Here is a 19,675-nt window from a genome sequence, read left to right on the forward strand (position 1 = left end):
ATTCATCATTATATTCAAATACAGTCAAGAAAGGGAACAAAAAAAACTTGATGTTTAGAAAAATTTATTAAATACATAATTATTTTTTAAATTAAGTTTTCTATAAAATCCTTAACTATTATCGATATATTTTGGACCCTTATTCCATGAACACGGAATTAATATTGTATACATTAAATTCAACTACCCTATTGACCCGAGCTGGGTCTGGGCTAATCTAACCCATGGTCTATGTCGGGAACAACAATACTACTGCGTTAGAGATTGTCAAATGCATGGCCGTAGTACTTCCTTGTAAGAACACTTCCCACAAAAAGCTCTGCTACTATTTGTGATGTGTCGTCGAGTCAAGTGATGGTCGGCTGAGGTCATCAACACCATGAGGGCGGAGGAGTGAGGGTCACGCCGGGAGACTCTTCGGGCTCCCTCTTTGGCACATCGTACGCTGTACAGAAATAATATAGCTGATTAACTACAGTTTCTGCCTCATAAGTCCAGAGGTTCATAGCAATGGCATCAGTTCTTAAGTCGACCTTTTCTCGGTCATTATTTATCATTAACATTTGATAATGATCGTTACAAAATCTAATATTTGGATCCCAGGGTGTTGGAATAGCGAACCCCCCAATGGAAAGCGCAGTATTAATCCACACTAAGTAGATTGATGACATCAAGTCACAATCACAATTAGGTAACTTATACATTATCATACAACTGTTTAGCTCGAAGCCGAACAACGCAAGGGAGAAGCTACTGGTACTAACCAGTCAGCCTCCTCAACTGCCAACCTCAGCGGATTGTCATGCACCCTGCAGATGACTGACGAGGCTCTGGCGGTATAACCATTTTGAGGAATAGCAACAGTGACGTTAGTGAGCATAATCTAACCCTGAGATGAACAATCCGCATGCCCAATTATCCAATATAGGCCAAAATAACATAAAACAACAGCCCCTATTCCACGTTATCCCCGCTATCCCCGGCTCTGGCGGCGAATGTGATAACGGCGGGACAAAGGGTTCAAGCTTAAGAGTAAATATGTGTCAAGTATCTCTAGGGGAGTTTCCGCTGCCAATCCCGACGACTAGGCTGAACTGGCCTTGTGAGGACCCAGAAGATCGAGCATCAATAGATGTACTGACCATCTCTGAGTTTCCTGGTGGTGGTGGCGTCGTGGTCGGGCGGCGGCGTGACGGTCCACAGCTCGTACTTCGGCACCCACAGCGCCTCGTCCAGCGGCTCGTAGCCGAACAGCGTCTCGTGCACCGGACCTCTGTAGTGGACGCATATTACATAACTTATCCATGCAACAAATTATTAACATGTATTGCAGGATGAAAGTCGTATTACTAGAAAATTTTTGAATTTGCAAGTGGAAGGACACAAGGAGAGAAGGAAGGCCAAAGAAGAGATGGTTGGAGTGCGTGAAAGAGGGAGTGGATGATGAGTTGACGAGTAATAGACGAATAGAGAACATTGACATTTTGTCGACCCCATTTGAGTGGAAAAGGGAACGGAGATGATTATACGTTTAAGTAAGGTTCAAAATCCTATTGTAAATTAACACGTTTAACGTCGAGCACGACCCTCAATAATGAGGAAAACAAGAAGAAGGACAACAGAATTAGGTACCTATTTGACTTTGTGTTACTTATCCATAACAAGAACTGTTCAATTATTTCATTTTTTCATCAATTCATAGTCTTATGTGTAACTCTGATTTAAACAGTAGTTACTTAGAGTTAAACATATGAAACGCATTTGGTATAGTCTATAGTGGTGATTAAAGTTAACATTGATGATTGAGCATCTCTCCTAGACGCTGAACATCAAATTTGAGCAGTCGGCTGTACTAGGACATCCTTCTAAATACTGCTGCTACTACTAGTATTATAACTGCTGGCCTATTCACTATTTTGGTCTTTATTATCAACCTAATAATATAAACATCAAATCAATTGACAAAATGTCATTACCTACTGTGTGATATCTACCAGTAAACACCGGATGACAATTTTACAAAGAATCTTAACTTCGTATGTGTCAACTACCATACTTCAAAGATAGTCAATTAACCTGCTGGTCTTAAAAAAAACCAATTGACTAACATCACGCAGATTACAGGGAGTCGTTGAATGCAGACGGCTCAAGTATGTCCAACAAAAGATGTCTCTAATATGATAATTAAAAAGGCTCCAACTTAAATAATTTTCTTGGCTTATACCACATTTCGCAACGTACTATCGACAATACCGCCTCCAACCTGCACTAAACACCAAGGTCACTTGCCTGCCTATTTAGAACTTTGGTTGTGTATGGTAAAATGTAGGTGTAAAAATGTTTTCTTTTCCTCCCGACCTGTACTCTACGGCGCTGGCTTCGAAGTCGGGGTAATGGGTGCCCTCCTCCCACTTCCACTCCTGGATGTCGAGCAGCGTCATATTCCGCGGCCAGCCCCACGCGAACATCTGGAAGCTGCACGGCTCCGAGAACATCATCCACACAGATATCTCAAACTTGGACCCTGAAAATGAAACAAGCGTAGGTGACCCACTCGACTTTATGTGTAAAGTCTCCTTCAAATTACTAGCTATAGAAACACCCATAAATACGCTATCAAACGTTGGTAAATAAAAGAAGAATTTTAAACAAATTTTCGAGTAAGAGTGACGTAGACTATTCACGCCAAAGACAAAGAATTGATGCGTTCGAGATGTGTTGTTGGTGGCGAACGTTACGTATACCGTGGACTGACAAACGCACAAATCTATCAATTCTTTCACAGCTTCAACCATTTGTCTACAGCGCATCCTCAGTTATTTTGGACATACGCCGTGGTAACGACAACATGGAAAAAAATATTGTGGTGGAAAATGTAGAAGACAAACGGCCACGAGGTAGATCTCCAACCCGATAGCCGGATCTACTGGAAGAAACAGGTGCCCGCACCTTTTAAAGTGCCAGCAACCGTACTCGATGGAGGAGCATTTGTTTATCGAAGTATGACTCGCCAAGGTGGTCACGATTCGGGTTCGGGGAGTCATGAGGGACCTTATAGAGTCAACATCTCCTGAGGATTCTCCGATTTCAGAATGCAACGTACGTAGAGAAATTTTATCGGATCTAAGTGTTGTCATTTTTGTGGCCCGACTAGCTGCTATCTCTGCGGTTTTAAATTGTTCATTATCGTTCAAAAATTAAAAAAAAAAAAATTAAATGTGATTACATGAAGATTGCTAAAGGAGGAGAAGAAGGATAAAGGGACGAAGTTCTAACGATAGCAGGGATGGCCACCAACAGAAGGCGTGGACCTGCAGGAGGTTGGGATCTTACCAGGACCAAGATCTTCAGTAATGAAGGAACGACTGTAGAAAGAGAGAAAGAGACACATGAAGATTATAATTTATAAATACTACTTACTATATACTGTACTGTATACTACTATACTTTTTTGACAATACGAGCCAAAACGTTGTTTGCCATTATGGTCTATTTTTCCACTGTTGCATGACGTCACGTTAACAAATCCTTTTACCAAACGGAGCGTTTGACAAAAATATTAGTTAACGATTAGTTTGAAGTAACATTGTGACGTCACAAAATGGACGACAACGTTTCTGTAGTTTGGAAAAATGAAGTGATGATATACTTAACTTTTATTAATTGATATCGATATATTTTCGACCCTTATTTCAGTACCTACTACACGAAATTAATATAGTTTAGGTATATTACATTTGATGTCAGATCTGGCTAGTGAGAGGCTTCGGCCGTGGCTAGTTACCAACCTACCGACAAAGACGTACCGCCAAGCGATTTAGTGTTCCGATACGATGCCGTGTAGAAACCGAAAGGGGTGGATTTTCATCCTCCCCCTGACATTAGCCCGCTTCCATCTTAGACTACATCATCACTTACCAACAGATGAGATTGTAGTTAACTTGTAAGAAATTAAAAAAAAAATGTGAGTCACCTCACTACCCCATTGATCAGGTCAAGAAGCCCGCTACCTTTGTAACTGTAGCAGGGCACTCCGTACGCGTTGCGCTCGCACGCGTGGTGCACGCGCATCTCGGACGTGGCGGACGCGTTCGTCAGCTCCAGCGTGAGGCAGGTGAACTCCACGTTGTCGTAGATTGACATCTGCGCACAAACACTGCTCTCATCATAGTCTAAGAACCGACTTAGTCATACATAATCTCAGACCAATTATAACTCGCAACTAGGGTTGCCAGGCCATAAAATGCACAGGCCGGACTTCGCACTGTATAAGGCCGGACATTTTGCCCTAAAAGCCGGACATGTTTTTTTATTGGCAAACTTATTTTTTTTACAGCTGGGCTGTTGAAAAAAGTATTTATACGTGATGTAAAGTGAGGATGAGATGAAGAGACGAAAATGGAGTGTGCCAGATATATGCATATTCGATATTTATTAAAAGATGGACATAATATTTATAATAAAAAAACTCGTTTACGAATTTGAAATGTTTATTAAGTTAGCGAGAATCGCTATTCTGACAAAAAGCCTGACAAAAGCCGGACAAGCCGAACATGTACATATTTGGCCCGACGCGACCGCAAAAAGCCAAACATGTCCGGCTAAAGCCGGACACCTGGCAAGCCTACTCGCAATCGCATTCATAGTCACGGAAAAAAATGTCTGTCATTTTCTGAGGAAAACGAGCTTAGATTTTGTATATTCTTATACTAAACTAGAAGTTTATGCCGTTTTTTTACACAATTCAATTACACAAAAAGGTATTTTTACGGAGCTTAGCTTAAAAAGGTATTTTTACTTGTTAGCACAAAAAGGTATTTTTACGGAACCGACGAACATGATTACAACTATTTAACATCGATTCTATAGAGACAGTTTTTATACTTAATCGAATTAGATCGTTGATCATATACTTTGACAGAAAAGTAACGTCTAGCGAGGCAGGACCTATACAACAATTGGTCTGAGTACATAATGTATTATTATGCCTAATAAGAAACATAGTCGATTATACATAGACTTTCGATTCGAGTCGAGATGGCGTCGATATAATGGCATTTGTGGATCTGTGTGTGGTGGGTGCCTTGTTGGGGTTGGTGTGTGTTTCTAAGTATGTTCCGAGTAAATTAAAAAAAAAATAGGCATTACGTTGCCAGTGCCTTGGCGCTAATGATAATAGGAATGATGACAAGGTTTCAATAGGTAAGTAGGTATATTGATGTTTATGAGACATTCCGATAAATAAGGTAAATAATAACCAATTGTTATATAAAAAAAATAAAATTGTCTGGATGTTTATAAAATAAATAAGATCGGCATTAGAAATACATAATGTCATATTTAAAAAATAAGTCAAATATTCTTTTAAAAAATAAATCAGATGAGGGTATATTTCTTACGCCAGATCTCATACTATCATAGAAAGTTCAACAACAAGGATATAGCAGTGGCGTGAACGTCCAACTCACATTGTACACGACGAACTGGTACTGCGTGTTGTCGGTGCTCAGCGCGATCGCTTCGCGGTATATGAGGTTCACCCTCTCCCCTTCGTCGCAGTCGCCGAACCGCTGCCAGGCGTGGCCCACTGCGGAGAATAATTTTCGTGTCAGGCATTATAGTCTAAGAGCCGGCATTATAAATATATACCCTCATCTGTTATTCATTAGTGCTATGAAATAAATGATAGATAAGGTTAGGTAGGTAATTACGGCTAATCACATTTTTGTGATTAGCCGTACAAAATTTAGGAAACCGTGAATATGATCAAAAGCAACGTAATATAGTTAAATTAAGCATAAAATGAGCTTTCATTTGACATATTGGATGACTAAATACCTGATAAGGGTATATAAATAAGTACTTAACTGTTTGTATCTGGCAGATTGAAGCAAAAAAAAGGATTTTATCGTCTTGAGTTATGAGGTCGATGGAGCCCGTACCGCACCACAGAAAGTTTTAGTACGAGGTCAAGAAACCTTGTACCGCACCAGGGGAATACAGAATAATCAGTGCCGCAGCGAAGGAGTTAAAAAACGGATTCCAGTTCAGCCAAAATATAGTGCAAATAAATGTTACTTACATCGCATAATATACTTCTGCTTGGATATTTTGGAGATAGTAATGCGACGGAATTGCTTAAGGCTGGCCTCCACCCACGGGTAGTAGCTCATCATGTCGAGGTAACGCGACGGCGCGCCGCAGCCCGGCCCGCGGACCGACATTCCTAACTGAAATTAATCAGTAACTTCAGTCACAAACTTCAAGTCGTTCAGCAATTCAGCATGCTATGAAGAGAGCTATGTCTGGTATCTTTTTGAGGGATAAAATCAGGAACGTGATCATAGAACAAAGGCCAAAGAACGAAAGTAACCGACATAACTCTCAGGGCTAGTAGGTAAGTAGGTACATTGAAGTGGCAGTGGGCTGGTCATTGCTTTCGGACGACCGATAGTCTCCGCCGATGGACTGCGTCTAGGTAAGTGTGACGTCCCACACGCACACGCCGTCGTGCCGCAGCGACACCGCGCTCGTCACGTGCACCGACACTAGTAACACTACGTACGTATGTACATTATAGGTGCTTGTAATACTCACCTATACTTACCTTACCTACCTACATACTTACGACCGCGTGAAACTCGTTCTATCACGTCACGGCGCCGTCCGCCTGCCCGTCGATTACAGAAGGAAACAGGAACACAGGAAAGGAAAAAGGAAAGCACTTTATTATCAACAAGAGAGAAATAAAACGCAAGACGTGCAAACACGTAATAATAGTTATTGTTACGTACCTGCATTGTGTCAGAGAATACACTATGCACTGGAATGTATCTGAGCCCTACATGGTTACGTATGCATGTTGATGGGTCTACACGATAGCATGGTTGATGGCTCAAATATATAGCATGGTTAATGGCTCAAATATATAGCATGGTTGATGGCTCGAATATATTATATCTTCGTGACTTCGTAGCTCGTGGAATGTTCTTGAAACACACTATCTGCACTGCACTGAACGTCCACTCGATGCCGCGCGCCGACTGTGACTGCGGGGACGGGCGACGGCTGTGCCGAGACCGCGGGAGGCGCTCCGCGCGTATTGCCGCAGATGTGTGTGTAAACCATTTGCATGTCTGTGTACATCGATGGTTGCGCGGCAATACCGATATAACTCGCGCGCGTCTCATAATTTATGAAGCAAAAATGTAGATATTTAGACTAAGATTGATTCAATAAAATTATTACATTCCGATTAAACAATCGTGACTTTCACTTGAACTCCTGAGCAGCGAACCTTAAACGAAAACTCCTACAAATGGTGACCCCGACGGCAGAACTCTCAGAACTCGCAGCAATATCACTGAAGTCCCGCATCCCTTTATTCTGGCGGCACAGACCTCGGCTATGGTTCGCTCAGTTCGAGTTTATAATTGCAAGTCAGAAGCTCGGCGACGAAGTAAAATTTCAATTCGCAGTAGGTCAGCTCGAATTATGCGACATCGAACAAGTCAGCGACATTGTTTTGGACCCACCAGCCACTGGGAAATACGAAGCCTTGAAATCTAGATTAATATCTATATACGAAGAGTCTGATTCAAAGCGGCTTCACAAAGTTATGCACGAAATGGAACTCGGAAATCAAAAGCCTTCCCAATTGTTAAGGCGAATGCGAGACGTAGCACAAAAATTATTTCCGGAGGAAACATTAAGGCTCTTATGGATCAGTCACCTTCCACAAGCTGTACGGACCTCATTAACGATGAGCAGTGAAAGTAACTTGGACAAACTCGCTGCAACGGCAGACAAGATGACCGAACACCAAACCGCCGAAGTTAACGCCGTGTGTCAACCATCAACATCATCACAGGTGGCCAGCGAATCGGTTCTAACCAAAATCGAAGAGCTCTCCAAAGAAATCGCAGCTATCAAAATGAATCAAGCACAATACTCTCGTCGACCTCGCCGATCAAATGCTTATCGCCCAGTTACACCACAGGAAGGAAGTTCAAGCCAAAGAAGATTATGCTACTATCACCGCCGATTTGGAGACCGAGCCTATCGCTGTTCATCACCTTGCAATTTCAAGACGTCGGAAAACTAGCTTCGGCGCCGACGGTGGCGAACGTCGGTGACCCTGGTACCAGCAATCGCCTATGTGTCTACGATCGCACCAGTAACGAAAGGTTCCTCGTGGACACAGGAGCGGACATCTCCGTTTGGGCTGCAACACCTCGAGACAAGAAGAAAACAGAAAACGCCTACAAGTTATTCGCGGCAAACAACACCCCTATACGCACCTACGGACAGAAGAAAGTCACTCTCGATCTTGGCCTACGGCGAAACTTCACCTGGACGTTTGTGATAGCAGATGTAAAAAAATCCATACTCGGTGCAGATTTCCTTCGGTACTTCAAGCTCTTAGTGGATCTTCACAAGAAAAAGTTGATTGACGATACTACGAAGCTCAGCATCGATGCCATGGCGGTGACATCCGGTGACAATGAGTCCATACGCATTATTAGCACCAAGCAACAATACCACGACATTCTGAAGCAATATCCTGACGTCCTTCGCCCCATGTCACTGAAGCAGCCGGTGAAACATGAAGTCGTCCATCACATAGAAACAACAGGCCCGCCGCTTTATGCTCGCGCCCGCCCGCTGCCACCCGACAGATATGCCGCCGCTAAAGCTGAATTTGATCGCATGGTGGAACAAGGGATCTGCAGACCATCAAAGAGTCCATGGGCAAGTCCTCTTCATATTGTGAAAAAGAAAGATGGCAGTCTACGAGTATGCGGTGACTACAGACGTCTAAATGCTGTCACCATTCCGGACAGATACCCGATACCCCGCATTCAAGACTTCACGTACGCACTACACGGGAAGAAAATCTTCACAAAGCTCGACCTCAAGATGGCGTACTACTGGATACCCATGGCCAGTGAAGAAGACGCTCAGAAATCGTCGGTGATCACCCCGTTTGGAATGTACGAGTTCACTGTCATGTGCTTTGGATTAAGAAACTCAAGTCAAACATTCCAACGTTTCATGCATCAAGTGCTAAGAGGAATTGATAATTGTTTTTGCTTCGTGGACGACATCCTGCTATTCTCCGAAAACGAAAATGAGCACGAGAAACTACTACATGAAGTCCTAGAACGCCTCAACAAATATGGAGTGACACTGAATATTGACAAGTGCGAACTCGGCAAAGATACAATCAATTTCTTGGGGTATGAAGTCTCAGAAAGCGGTATAAAGCCACCCAGAGAACGGATCGACACAATATCATCCTATCCAAAACCGAAGACCGTCATGGAGTTACGCCGATTTTTAGGCATGCTCAATTTCTATCGAGACTGCCTACCGCACCAAGCAGATCACCAGCACGAACTAAACAAATTTCTACACAATAAGAAAAAGAACGACAAGACGCCTATTGATTGGACGCCTGCAGCAAACGAAGCTTTTGAAAAATGCCGCCAAAGCATTACAGAGGCTACTACGCTGAGTTATCCTGTACCCGGGGGAGAACTAGCAATAATGAGCGATGCTTCAGAACACAGTATGGGCGCAGTACTCCAGCAGAAGATAGAAAACATATGGAAACCACTAGCCTTCTATTCAAAGAGCATGAGTGAGACACAACGAAAATACAGTGTGTATGATCGCGAACTGCTAGCAATATACACAGCTGTGAAACACTTCAGAAGACTCATTGAAGGCAGCGAAGTAACTGTGTACAGCGATCACAAACCCTTATCTTACGCGTTACACAGACCTGCGAGCAGCAGTGACACACCGCGTCGTGAACGTCAACTACATTTCATCAGCCAATTTTGTACGAGTATCAAGTATATCAAGGGCGAAGAAAATCCAGTAGCAGACGCGTTATCAAGAGTAGAAGAGGTCAAACTAGCAGATGTACTCGACTACGAGAAGCTCGCCCAAGATCAAGCTGGTGACATCGTGTTACACAACTTGAAGAATCAACCTAACTTAAAGTTCGCCGAGATCTCACTACCTGGTATCAAGAAACCAATCACATGTGAAGTTTCAACATCATCCATTCGTCCGTATCTACCCAAGGCATACCGTTACGTCGCCTTCAAAGCACAACACGGGCTATGTCACCCTGGAGTAAGAGCGACACGGAAGCAGATAGCATCAAAATTCTTCTGGCCTGACATGAACAAAGAAGTAGCAACATGGGCAAAAACATGCATCGACTGCCAACGCAGCAAGGTTCATCGGCACATTGTCACTCCTCTGGCAGAGTTCCCGTCTTCTCAGCGCTTTGAACATATTCACATTGACGTCATCGGAGCCCTCAAGCTGTCAAACGGCTACAAGTACTGCGTCACAATAATTGACCGATGCACCAAGTGGCCGGAAGTAATACCAGTACAAGAAGTCACTGCAGAAACTGTTGCAAAAGCGCTATACGAGAACTGGATAAGTCGTTTCGGAGTCCCATTAAGGCTCAGCAGCGACAGAGGATCGAATTTCGAATCAGCACTTTTCAACGTCCTGATGAAAAGATGGGGAATCACAAGAATACATACTACAGCCTATCACCCGCAAGCGAATGGACAAGTTGAGCGATTACATCGAACACTAAAGGCAGCGCTCATGGCTCGCGGCGCAACAACAACATGGTCAGATGAAATACCTACCGTATTACTGGGGCTACGAACTGCACTGAGAGAAGACAACAATTTAAGTCCTGCGCTAATGACCTACGGAACAACGCTTCGCATACCGTCAGACTTTTTCGTACCTACACAGTCGAAAATTGAAGACGCAGACTACGTGCGAAGACTTACAGAAACAATGGCATCGCTGTCACCTACAAAACGAACACCAGAAACACGGGCAACATTTGTACACAAGGACCTAGCAACATGTACACATGTATTCGTACGGAACGATACTGTACGAGCACCGTTAACACGCCCGTATGACGGGCCTTTCGAAATATTGAAGCGTCACGAGAAGTACTACAAAATACAGTTGCCGCTGCGAACAACAGTTGTATCATTGGATCGACTAAAGCCTGCATATCTACTGAATGAAGATGAAGATAGAGAGAGAAACACGAAAACAGCGGAAGGCTCTAAAGAAAATGTAAAATCTACACTAACAAAGAATATAAAAAAAGGTCCTGGATTCGTTCCTACGCCTACGCCTACGCCTATACCTGAACCTACCAGCTACGTCACGAGAAGCGGACGTGTCGTAAAGAAAGTTGTACGCTTCGCTTGAAAGGGGGTCATATAGGTGCTTGTAATACTCACCTATACTTACCTTACCTACCTACATACTTACGACCGCGTGAAACTCGTTCTATCACGTCACGGCGCCGTCCGCCTGCCCGTCGATTACAGAAGGAAACAGGAACACAGGAAAGGAAAAAGGAAAGCACTTTATTATCAACAAGAGAGAAATAAAACGCAAGACGTGCAAACACGTAATAATAGTTATTGTTACGTACCTGCATTGTGTCAGAGAATACACTATGCACTGGAATGTATCTGAGCCCTACATGGTTACGTATGCATGTTGATGGGTCTACACGATAGCATGGTTGATGGCTCAAATATATAGCATGGTTAATGGCTCAAATATATAGCATGGTTGATGGCTCGAATATATTATATCTTCGTGACTTCGTAGCTCGTGGAATGTTCTTGAAACACACTATCTGCACTGCACTGAACGTCCACTCGATGCCGCGCGCCGACTGTGACTGCGGGGACGGGCGACGGCTGTGCCGAGACCGCGGGAGGCGCTCCGCGCGTATTGCCGCAGATGTGTGTGTAAACCATTTGCATGTCTGTGTACATCGATGGTTGCGCGGCAATACCGATATAACTCGCGCGCGTCTCATAATTTATGAAGCAAAAATGTAGATATTTAGACTAAGATTGATTCAATAAAATTATTACATTCCGATTAAACAATCGTGACTTTCACTTGAACTCCTGAGCAGCGAACCTTAAACGAAAACTCCTACAACATGTTCGTCCGTACGCACCAGCTGCCAGCGCCCCCACACGTCCCGCGCGACGAGCGCCGCGCCCGCGCCCCACACGCACACGCCGTCGTGCCGCAGCGACACCGCGCTCGTCACGTGCGGGCCGACACTAGTGACACTACGTACGTATGTACATGTTCGTCCGTACGCACCAGCTGCCAGCGCCCCCACACGTCCCGCGCGACGAGCGCCGCGCCCGCGCCCCACACGCACACGCCGTCGTGCCGCAGCGACACCGCGCTCGTCACGTGCGGGCCGACACTAGTGACACTACGTACGTATGTACATGTTCGTCCGTACGCACCAGCTGCCAGCGCCCCCACACGTCCCGCGCGACGAGCGCCGCGCCCGCGTCCCACACGCACACGCCGTCGTGCCGCAGCGACACCGCGCACGTCACGTGCGGCGGACGCATTTTCTTTGCGTACAGCTAAATAAATAAATAATAAAGTAGGTAGGTAGGTAAAGTAGGAGAAAATTTCGGACTCATTAGAGCATTGTTTAGTGCAGATCAACGATGTTTACTTACATTAGCACGAAGATAGAACTCTTGACACATATTCGGCATTACGTGACTTACGGGAATTACCTGTTTATGCAGGGTATTGTAATCTGTGAAGTAAATAGTTCAAATAAAATCGCCCAGTTTTATGTAAATTATTTTACTTTATTTATTATAGTCTGATCTATAATCATGCCTAGTGGTAAGCAAAGATGATGCCTAAGTTTTAACGAAAAAAGAGTTTTCCAGACATTAGAAATTCTTTCATTATACACAATTACCTTCATTCTCCTTGAATTTTACAACGTAAAATTCTGGATTCCTCAATCTCTCCGGTGGTGGACACAGTGGTTTAATATTTACTGAAAAGAAATTACTTAATTTACTTATTTTTATTTTTCTTGCTTGAAAATACTCTTAGCTGCTCAGGCTGCGATTGTCACATAAACTAAAAAGACGCTTTTAATCTCTATCGTTTCCGCAATCTCTATATCAATATCTTATTGACATGGGGAGTATATTGGTGAATGCGTTACGAAAGTGTAATCGACGGAGTCTTTTAATGTACGTGCTGTCATCTACATGCGTAATGAAACAGTGTTTGTTGTTTTAAGCTACCAGTAGATGGCGTTCTTAGAGAACTTTGAAACAATCCCTTTTTGTACACTTCAAGAACCTGTTGCAACGGTGTTATGCCTGAGGCTCATAGATGGAGCTTTATTGTTTATATTTAAAGAAGTTTTACGTCAGTCGTATGGTCTAAAGCACACTCGTTTACACATTGTACATTTTAAAAACAAATATGAAAAACTTTCCGGGGGTAAAATAAAAAGATGGCTGTAAAAATTATTTTTGACATTTTACGTATGAAACTGTCCCTCCCCTGGGTTGAGCTCACCGTGTCTCACAGGCGTGCGCAGCTGCACCAGCGCCAGCGTGTTGTACGTGACGCCGTACTCGGGGTGCAGCACGTAGTTGCGCACGCGCCGCCCGCCCGCGCCCCACCGCGCGCCCAGCAACACGGCGCTGTTCTGTCTGCGATATACACTCAAAATGAACATAAGTAGTAGTAGATCTCTATAACATTGCCGGGTATTTGAGCTACCTTATCCTGACACTATTTTTGTTTGAGCAACCTTACATTGAAACTATGTTTTGTTTGAGCTACCTTACCCAGACACTATTTTATTGGCTTTGACTCTTTTTTCTGGCCGTAGGCTACTTAATGGGACCTCAGCGGAGTCACGGGGGCGAGCATAGCAGCATCGCCTAATGGCCATTGGCCATTGGAGGGCCATTCAGAAAAGGTATTTTAGCCTAAGTGTATCAGACCCAAAGTGTACCCCCATGACCATGGATAGAGTTCACGTCCGGATGACGGCAAAAACCGGTGATCTCGTCTTCGCCGGCGAAGACGCTGTGTAGCTTGTGTTTGTGTTACCTGGGACGCGTTGTTGGTCGTTACGACGTCAGGATCGTAAAGAACGTTTTTCGGGCGTACAATTTAACCATCGGCATTGAGATCGAATGTCGATCGAGCGTCGAAGATGTCGAATATTTTTGTGTTTGTATATGTAATGTGCGAGCGACTAGCCATCTACCTGAAATTACTTTTGCGCATAGGCCCAATGTCAGCGGCTGCCGCGATCACAAACTCCGCCTGTATCAGAGCTACGGTCGTCACTGCGCGAGCATCGCTGTCGCCACTATCTGCAAGAAATATTCCATTATTATGAGACGAATATCGCGGTCCATCGCGTGGTAGAGTCCTGAACTTGTGACTACTGGATGTAGGGTTAAGGAATTCTTTAACGATCGATCAACACTCCCCGTTCTCTGCTCGTGTTGTTCTCCCTGCGTAGCCAAATTTGGTAAGATCCTATTAGAGCAGCTTTGGATACTCGTTCTAATATAGGACTAGCTGCAATTCTAGAGAGGCCAAGGTCTTTAAGCAAGTTATAAAGAGATTTTGCTGGTAGGTAATCCTCTCGGACCTACTTCTACGGCGTACAGACTAACTACATAGCCATTTTTAGTTAGTTCATTTGTTAGGTCATAAAAAAAAGATTTTAGTAGGTACGTAGAAGTCACAAATGAAGTCCGTCATTGATTTGCAAGGATTCTCCTAAATATATTGGTGTTGTACTTTTTAAGAAAGGTTAGAGCTGGGTGTTGGGTAGCATTTGAGCACTGAAAAGACAATAATTTATAACTATAAAATAACTTACAAAAGGAATAATACAGCACCCCCAGCCAGGGGTACTGCTCTATGTCGACGTCTCCCTCCGTCACCTCGGCCTCGTGGTCGATGCCGCAGTCAATGAGTTCCAGATCTACTGCCAGTACCTGGAATTCTATTAAACATATTAAATGCAACTGCGTTTCTTTTGGTTCATAACCTTAAGAATCTATTCACAACAAGTACAAAGTCGAATTGAAGTGTTGCGACTTGTGTTTTCATGTTCTACTTCTAATATCATATTTGAGTGGCCTATTCCAGATCCCGGGGCCCCATCCAACGGACCTCGGATGGTGTAGAGTTAGGCCATTGCTCAGGACCTTATGATCCAATTCCAATAATAGTAAATTCTTTAAAAAAATGTGTAACTTACTTTTACTTTTACTGATTGTTGATGCTGATTTACATTTTTACACTACTTTTGAACATTTCATAAGATTCTAACCCGTAATTTCAAAAATATTAGTAATGAATAGATATGGATTTTTTAATGTTTGTTTACTAAGGTAACGTATACGAAACAAGAAATACTTTTTAAAATTTTCCAAATTACTATTGGAATCACTAGTAGATTCCTACACCTACACCTACTGTTCCGTAATAGAGTTACGTTGTACGAGTATTGAGTATTCTAAGTGCGTATGTTAAGGTAGGTATAATCTTTTATTATTTTATCACTTTTACACTTTTGGCTGTTAAGATATTATAAATTGAAATACAAATAATTTATGTTTTTACCTTTAGCTAACAAATAAATAAATACTAATGTAGCACGCATTTGTAACAGTAAATTAAATATATATTTATAAAACGTATTGTACTTGGTAAAGTTACATATAACACTGAGTAATAAGTACAGGATATTGGTCAGACAAAATTGTTTATTATGAAAACAAAGTATAAGTAAACTTTAACTGGAGAATAATTTACAGACATGTTAATCTTATGCATAGGATGTTTTTGTGTAATAACAAAACATGAGACATGATAGCCAAGCGGAAATGAACTCTGCCTTCGATTCGGAGGGCGTAGGTTTGAATCCGGTCTCACCTCCATCTTTTCAGTTTTGTGCATCTACAGAAATACACGTCTCAAACGGTGAAGGAAAAACATCGTGAGGAAACCTGGATACCAAAAAATTTTCTAAATTATCTGATAACAGGCATTTAGAATATTAATTAAATTAAATGTTTTAAATTTAATGTATTTACTTGATAAAGTAATACTGAGTAATACAAAACATATTGATCATACAAATTGTTTATTATTAAAATAAAGTATTATTACATGTATGTAAACTTTACTTGCTTGATTGTGCAATCAAAACTTGATTGTGTTTTAGTGTTGAGTAAATAACTATAAACACATGAAAACATAGTTATTTTGCAATCACATTTCAATTTTATTTATAGGTATGTTTTTGGAAAAACAATTACAGAAACCATCATTAAAAATGTGCCTATTTAACTGTTCTTATGTCGTTTTACTTATTAGCTATGTACAACTAATACAATATTTCCAGAAACTGATCAACACGACAAATACTTGTCCAGGGTATTTATGATTTGCACATTTTATGCCATATTTAAAACTTATATATAACTTGTATCTAAGAAAATTTGCACTTATACTGCACTTCTAAGTCCGGTTGATTTTCTGAAAGCACTAAAATGTTCTAGATATTGGTATATGGTGTCTATTGGGGTGTAGATCTCATTCATCCTGCTCAGGAAGTGCTGCGGTGGCTGCACAGGCACCGAGGGTCCCAAAAGACCCTGCAGGAACTCTCGGAGGAGACCCCATACTGCATTCGCCATTACACATGGCCGATATTCCACCTTAAAATTAACAAGAGAGAGACAAATATCTTAGCATTCCATGGATTCACTGTGCAGGTGCCGGTTCCATCGCGTGGTAGAGAGAAAAACTCCAAGCAAAGTCCAGGACTTGTGACTACTGGATGTAGGGTTAAGGAATTCCTTGACGATCGATCAACACTCCCCGTTCTCTGCTCGTGTTGTTCTCCCTGCCTAGCCAAATTAGGTAAGATCCTATTAGAGCAGCTTTGGATACTCATTCTAATATAGAACTAGCTGCACTTCTAGAGAGGCCAAGGTCTTTAAGCAAGTTAAAGAGAGATTTTTCTGGTAATCCTCTCGCACCTACTTCAACAGTGTACAGACTAACTAGATAGCCATTTTTAGTTAGTTCATTTGTTAGGTCATAATATTTATTCACTTTAATCACTTTAAATGATAATACTGTACGTAATAACATACAGTGATACTGTTGTATATAACATATAACACTGTAACATTGGAGGACTTACTTTAAAAGGGAGAAGTGGGGGATTGATAAAGTTTGACAGTCTGTATTTGAAATTATAAGTGTTTTTGCAAATCCAATGTTGCAGGTGTCTGGTAGTATATTATTTAAATAACTAAAATAAATAAAAACACCACTAACCTCAATAAGCACCCCTTTAAAGCTCTGGTTCATGGTGACAGAGCCCAGTTTCACACAGAAGTCACCCAACTCCAGTCTGGTGCCCTTACTTTCCATCTTAGTTTGCTTCTTGGATGTGTATATGTTGCTCAACTTCATCATCAGCAGGTCGAAAAGACTGTCGGCTACTACGTGGATGTTCTTTGAGCCACTCTCAAGAATTGAAAATACAGATGCTGGCTGTTCAGAGTTGTGTAACACGTGGACTGTTTTTGTTGGACCTTGTGAAGAAAATTATCTTTAATGATGATGCTTCAATGTGTAGATAAATACAGAAGTATGCTTTATAAACCTTAGAACCTCAATAGCTCAACAGCAAAATGGTCAAACTCCAGATGGGCGGGTGGTGGTTCAATCCCTGTCAGGTTGGTCTATTGTTGTACCCACTACTCCTAATATAGTATTTCCCGACTACTTGGAGGGGAATGGAAATATTGGTTGTATTTAAAAGATATGGCAAATACTCTTTAAAAAAAAAGGCTAGAGACTGAGCAGAGTGGCAAAGTTTGGAGGAGGCCTATGTTGAAGGGCAACCTGAATGCTCTAGAAGTGTAATATAAATGACACAGTTTTAATATGTAATATCTAGTAGTGTAATATAAATGACATAGTTATAATATCAGTCAGCGAATAAAGGCTGTTTTTTCATGCATTATATGCAACTGCATTATCTGTCAGAGATGTGGCATTAACAATTAAGACACTTAACTGGAAGTGGACAGGATACTTTATGCAGGATATAGTGATAAGTAGACCAGTAGGCCTAGGAAGCAAACCACAAGATATCTTGTGACAAGTGAGACTTCCTGTTTACCAATAGTGGCAAAACATAAAATATTGATCTTTTGTTTGCAATAAAAGTGACAGAGCAATACTTTCTATTTAACTACTATTGGTCTATAATAGTCTTTCTCTCATCACCAGTTATGTTAAGGTAATTTTAACAGGGACTGTAAGCTAAAGGCAGATTATATTAATCTGACGTGTCGAGTCATTAATTTTGTATGCGACACATCAGAAGCCATCACAAGATGTCACTACACATAAGTGTAAACGCTGCTATGCTAAATGTATGAAACTAATTCCATTCTGATGTGTCACAACTCAGCACGTCAGACAAATGTAAATCCACCTTTATCATGCACTCTGGGGCATGGGAGTTAAAACTATCAACTTTTCAACTCTTAGAGTAGTTAAGTTTACATTTACAATAATTATTGATATTTACATTCACTTAACCATTCATTTTTATTCTGTGGTTGCATTAACAATAGATAGACTATCTACTTGTTCTTTCAACTATGGTAAAGATTTCAGACTCATCACTGAATGGACAACAGTTTTGGTACCAACATATTCAATTATGCTGTGCCCTTTCTTAACAGTTTATACAACTAATTGGAAGGTAAGGTGACATTGGGCATATTTAAAAATATGGCTAATATATCCCTTTTTAAAAAATTATCATGACTTACCCATTTGAGGGAGAGAGAGATAGCTCTCACAATCAACTAGAAATTGTCCCTGTTGTGTGGCTCCCAGCGCCAGCAATCTTTTTGTGAGCAAGTCTATCACAAATGTGCCAGTTTTGTTCTCCGGAACTGGATACTGCTGTAAACTGAAATAAGGAACACATTGCAGTTCATTCAGAGTATTTAGGTACAACTCTCTTTATGCTAAATTCATAGATATAAAAGTGCCTGCTAAACCGCATTGGGTGGGTCTTAGCTAGAGCTTAAAAAATGATATGGATATCACTTTTGGTATATGAAGACAGGCCTGGCCCTGTAGTGTAGTAATAGGATGATAATGATGATAAATAGTAGAGTCACTACAAATTTTTGTGATGGTTTACAAAGGCAGAGTTAAAACTGTAGTTGGTTTTGTACAATAATCAATACACTGTATTGATGTTTTTTTTTATTAATTCCGTATTCAATGCATATTATGAAATTTTGAACGTTGAACACACGTATACTTACATCGTGACACCCATTCTGAAACAAAATATAGAAATCCTTAAACCGGCATAGGTTATGTTTACAAATTTTAAGTTTCAATCGTAGTTAAATAGTCATATTGCTTTGCAAGTATTTCAGATAGGTGAGTAATCTCAAAAAATAATAGACTTTGAATTTTTAAATCTAATCTATAATAATAAATAGTAAACAAACGAATTGTTCTACAAACAAAACAATCCCAAAACGACAATCTTCATTTGACAGTGACAGTTGACATTGACAACTTGGACAACTTGACAGTGACACCACAACTTGACACAGCCTGTCAAATTGACATCATACCATAGAGCACAGACCACTCTTCAATACTACAGATTCAAAAGCACTGCAGTGCAGCCAACTAACATTTTTTAAAAATTAGTTTT

At 41.5% G+C, this 19,675-nt stretch overlaps 2 protein-coding genes across 2 annotated transcripts; both read right to left on the reverse strand.

Moving 5' to 3' along the window:
• Positions 1-47: 47 nt before the first annotated feature.
• LOC112053602 (uncharacterized) lies at positions 48-15,246 on the reverse strand. Its single transcript, XM_052886223.1, has 12 exons — positions 14,774-15,246; positions 14,147-14,255; positions 13,444-13,580; positions 12,827-12,907; positions 12,573-12,655; positions 12,348-12,473; positions 6,083-6,230; positions 5,469-5,587; positions 4,011-4,143; positions 2,359-2,524; positions 1,143-1,273; positions 48-445 (listed from the first exon to the last, which is right to left on the reverse strand). The coding sequence occupies exons 2-12, from the start codon at positions 14,164-14,166 to the stop codon at positions 372-374; spliced, it is 1,218 nt and encodes a 405-aa protein (XP_052742183.1). The 5' UTR covers positions 14,167-14,255; positions 14,774-15,246; the 3' UTR covers positions 48-371.
• Positions 15,247-15,647: 401 nt separating this feature from the next.
• Positions 15,648-19,514, reverse strand: LOC112053599 (mediator of RNA polymerase II transcription subunit 20). The gene is made up of 4 exons (XM_024093060.2): positions 19,272-19,514; positions 18,765-18,907; positions 17,251-17,510; positions 15,648-16,622 (listed from the first exon to the last, which is right to left on the reverse strand). Exons 1-4 carry the CDS (start codon positions 19,283-19,285, stop codon positions 16,410-16,412), a joined length of 630 nt encoding a protein of 209 aa, XP_023948828.1. The 5' UTR covers positions 19,286-19,514; the 3' UTR covers positions 15,648-16,409.
• Positions 19,515-19,675: the final 161 nt, after the last annotated feature.

This window comes from Bicyclus anynana, chromosome 2 (assembly GCF_947172395.1).
Source record: "Bicyclus anynana chromosome 2, ilBicAnyn1.1, whole genome shotgun sequence".
Taxonomy (NCBI): Eukaryota; Metazoa; Arthropoda; class Insecta; order Lepidoptera; family Nymphalidae; genus Bicyclus; species Bicyclus anynana.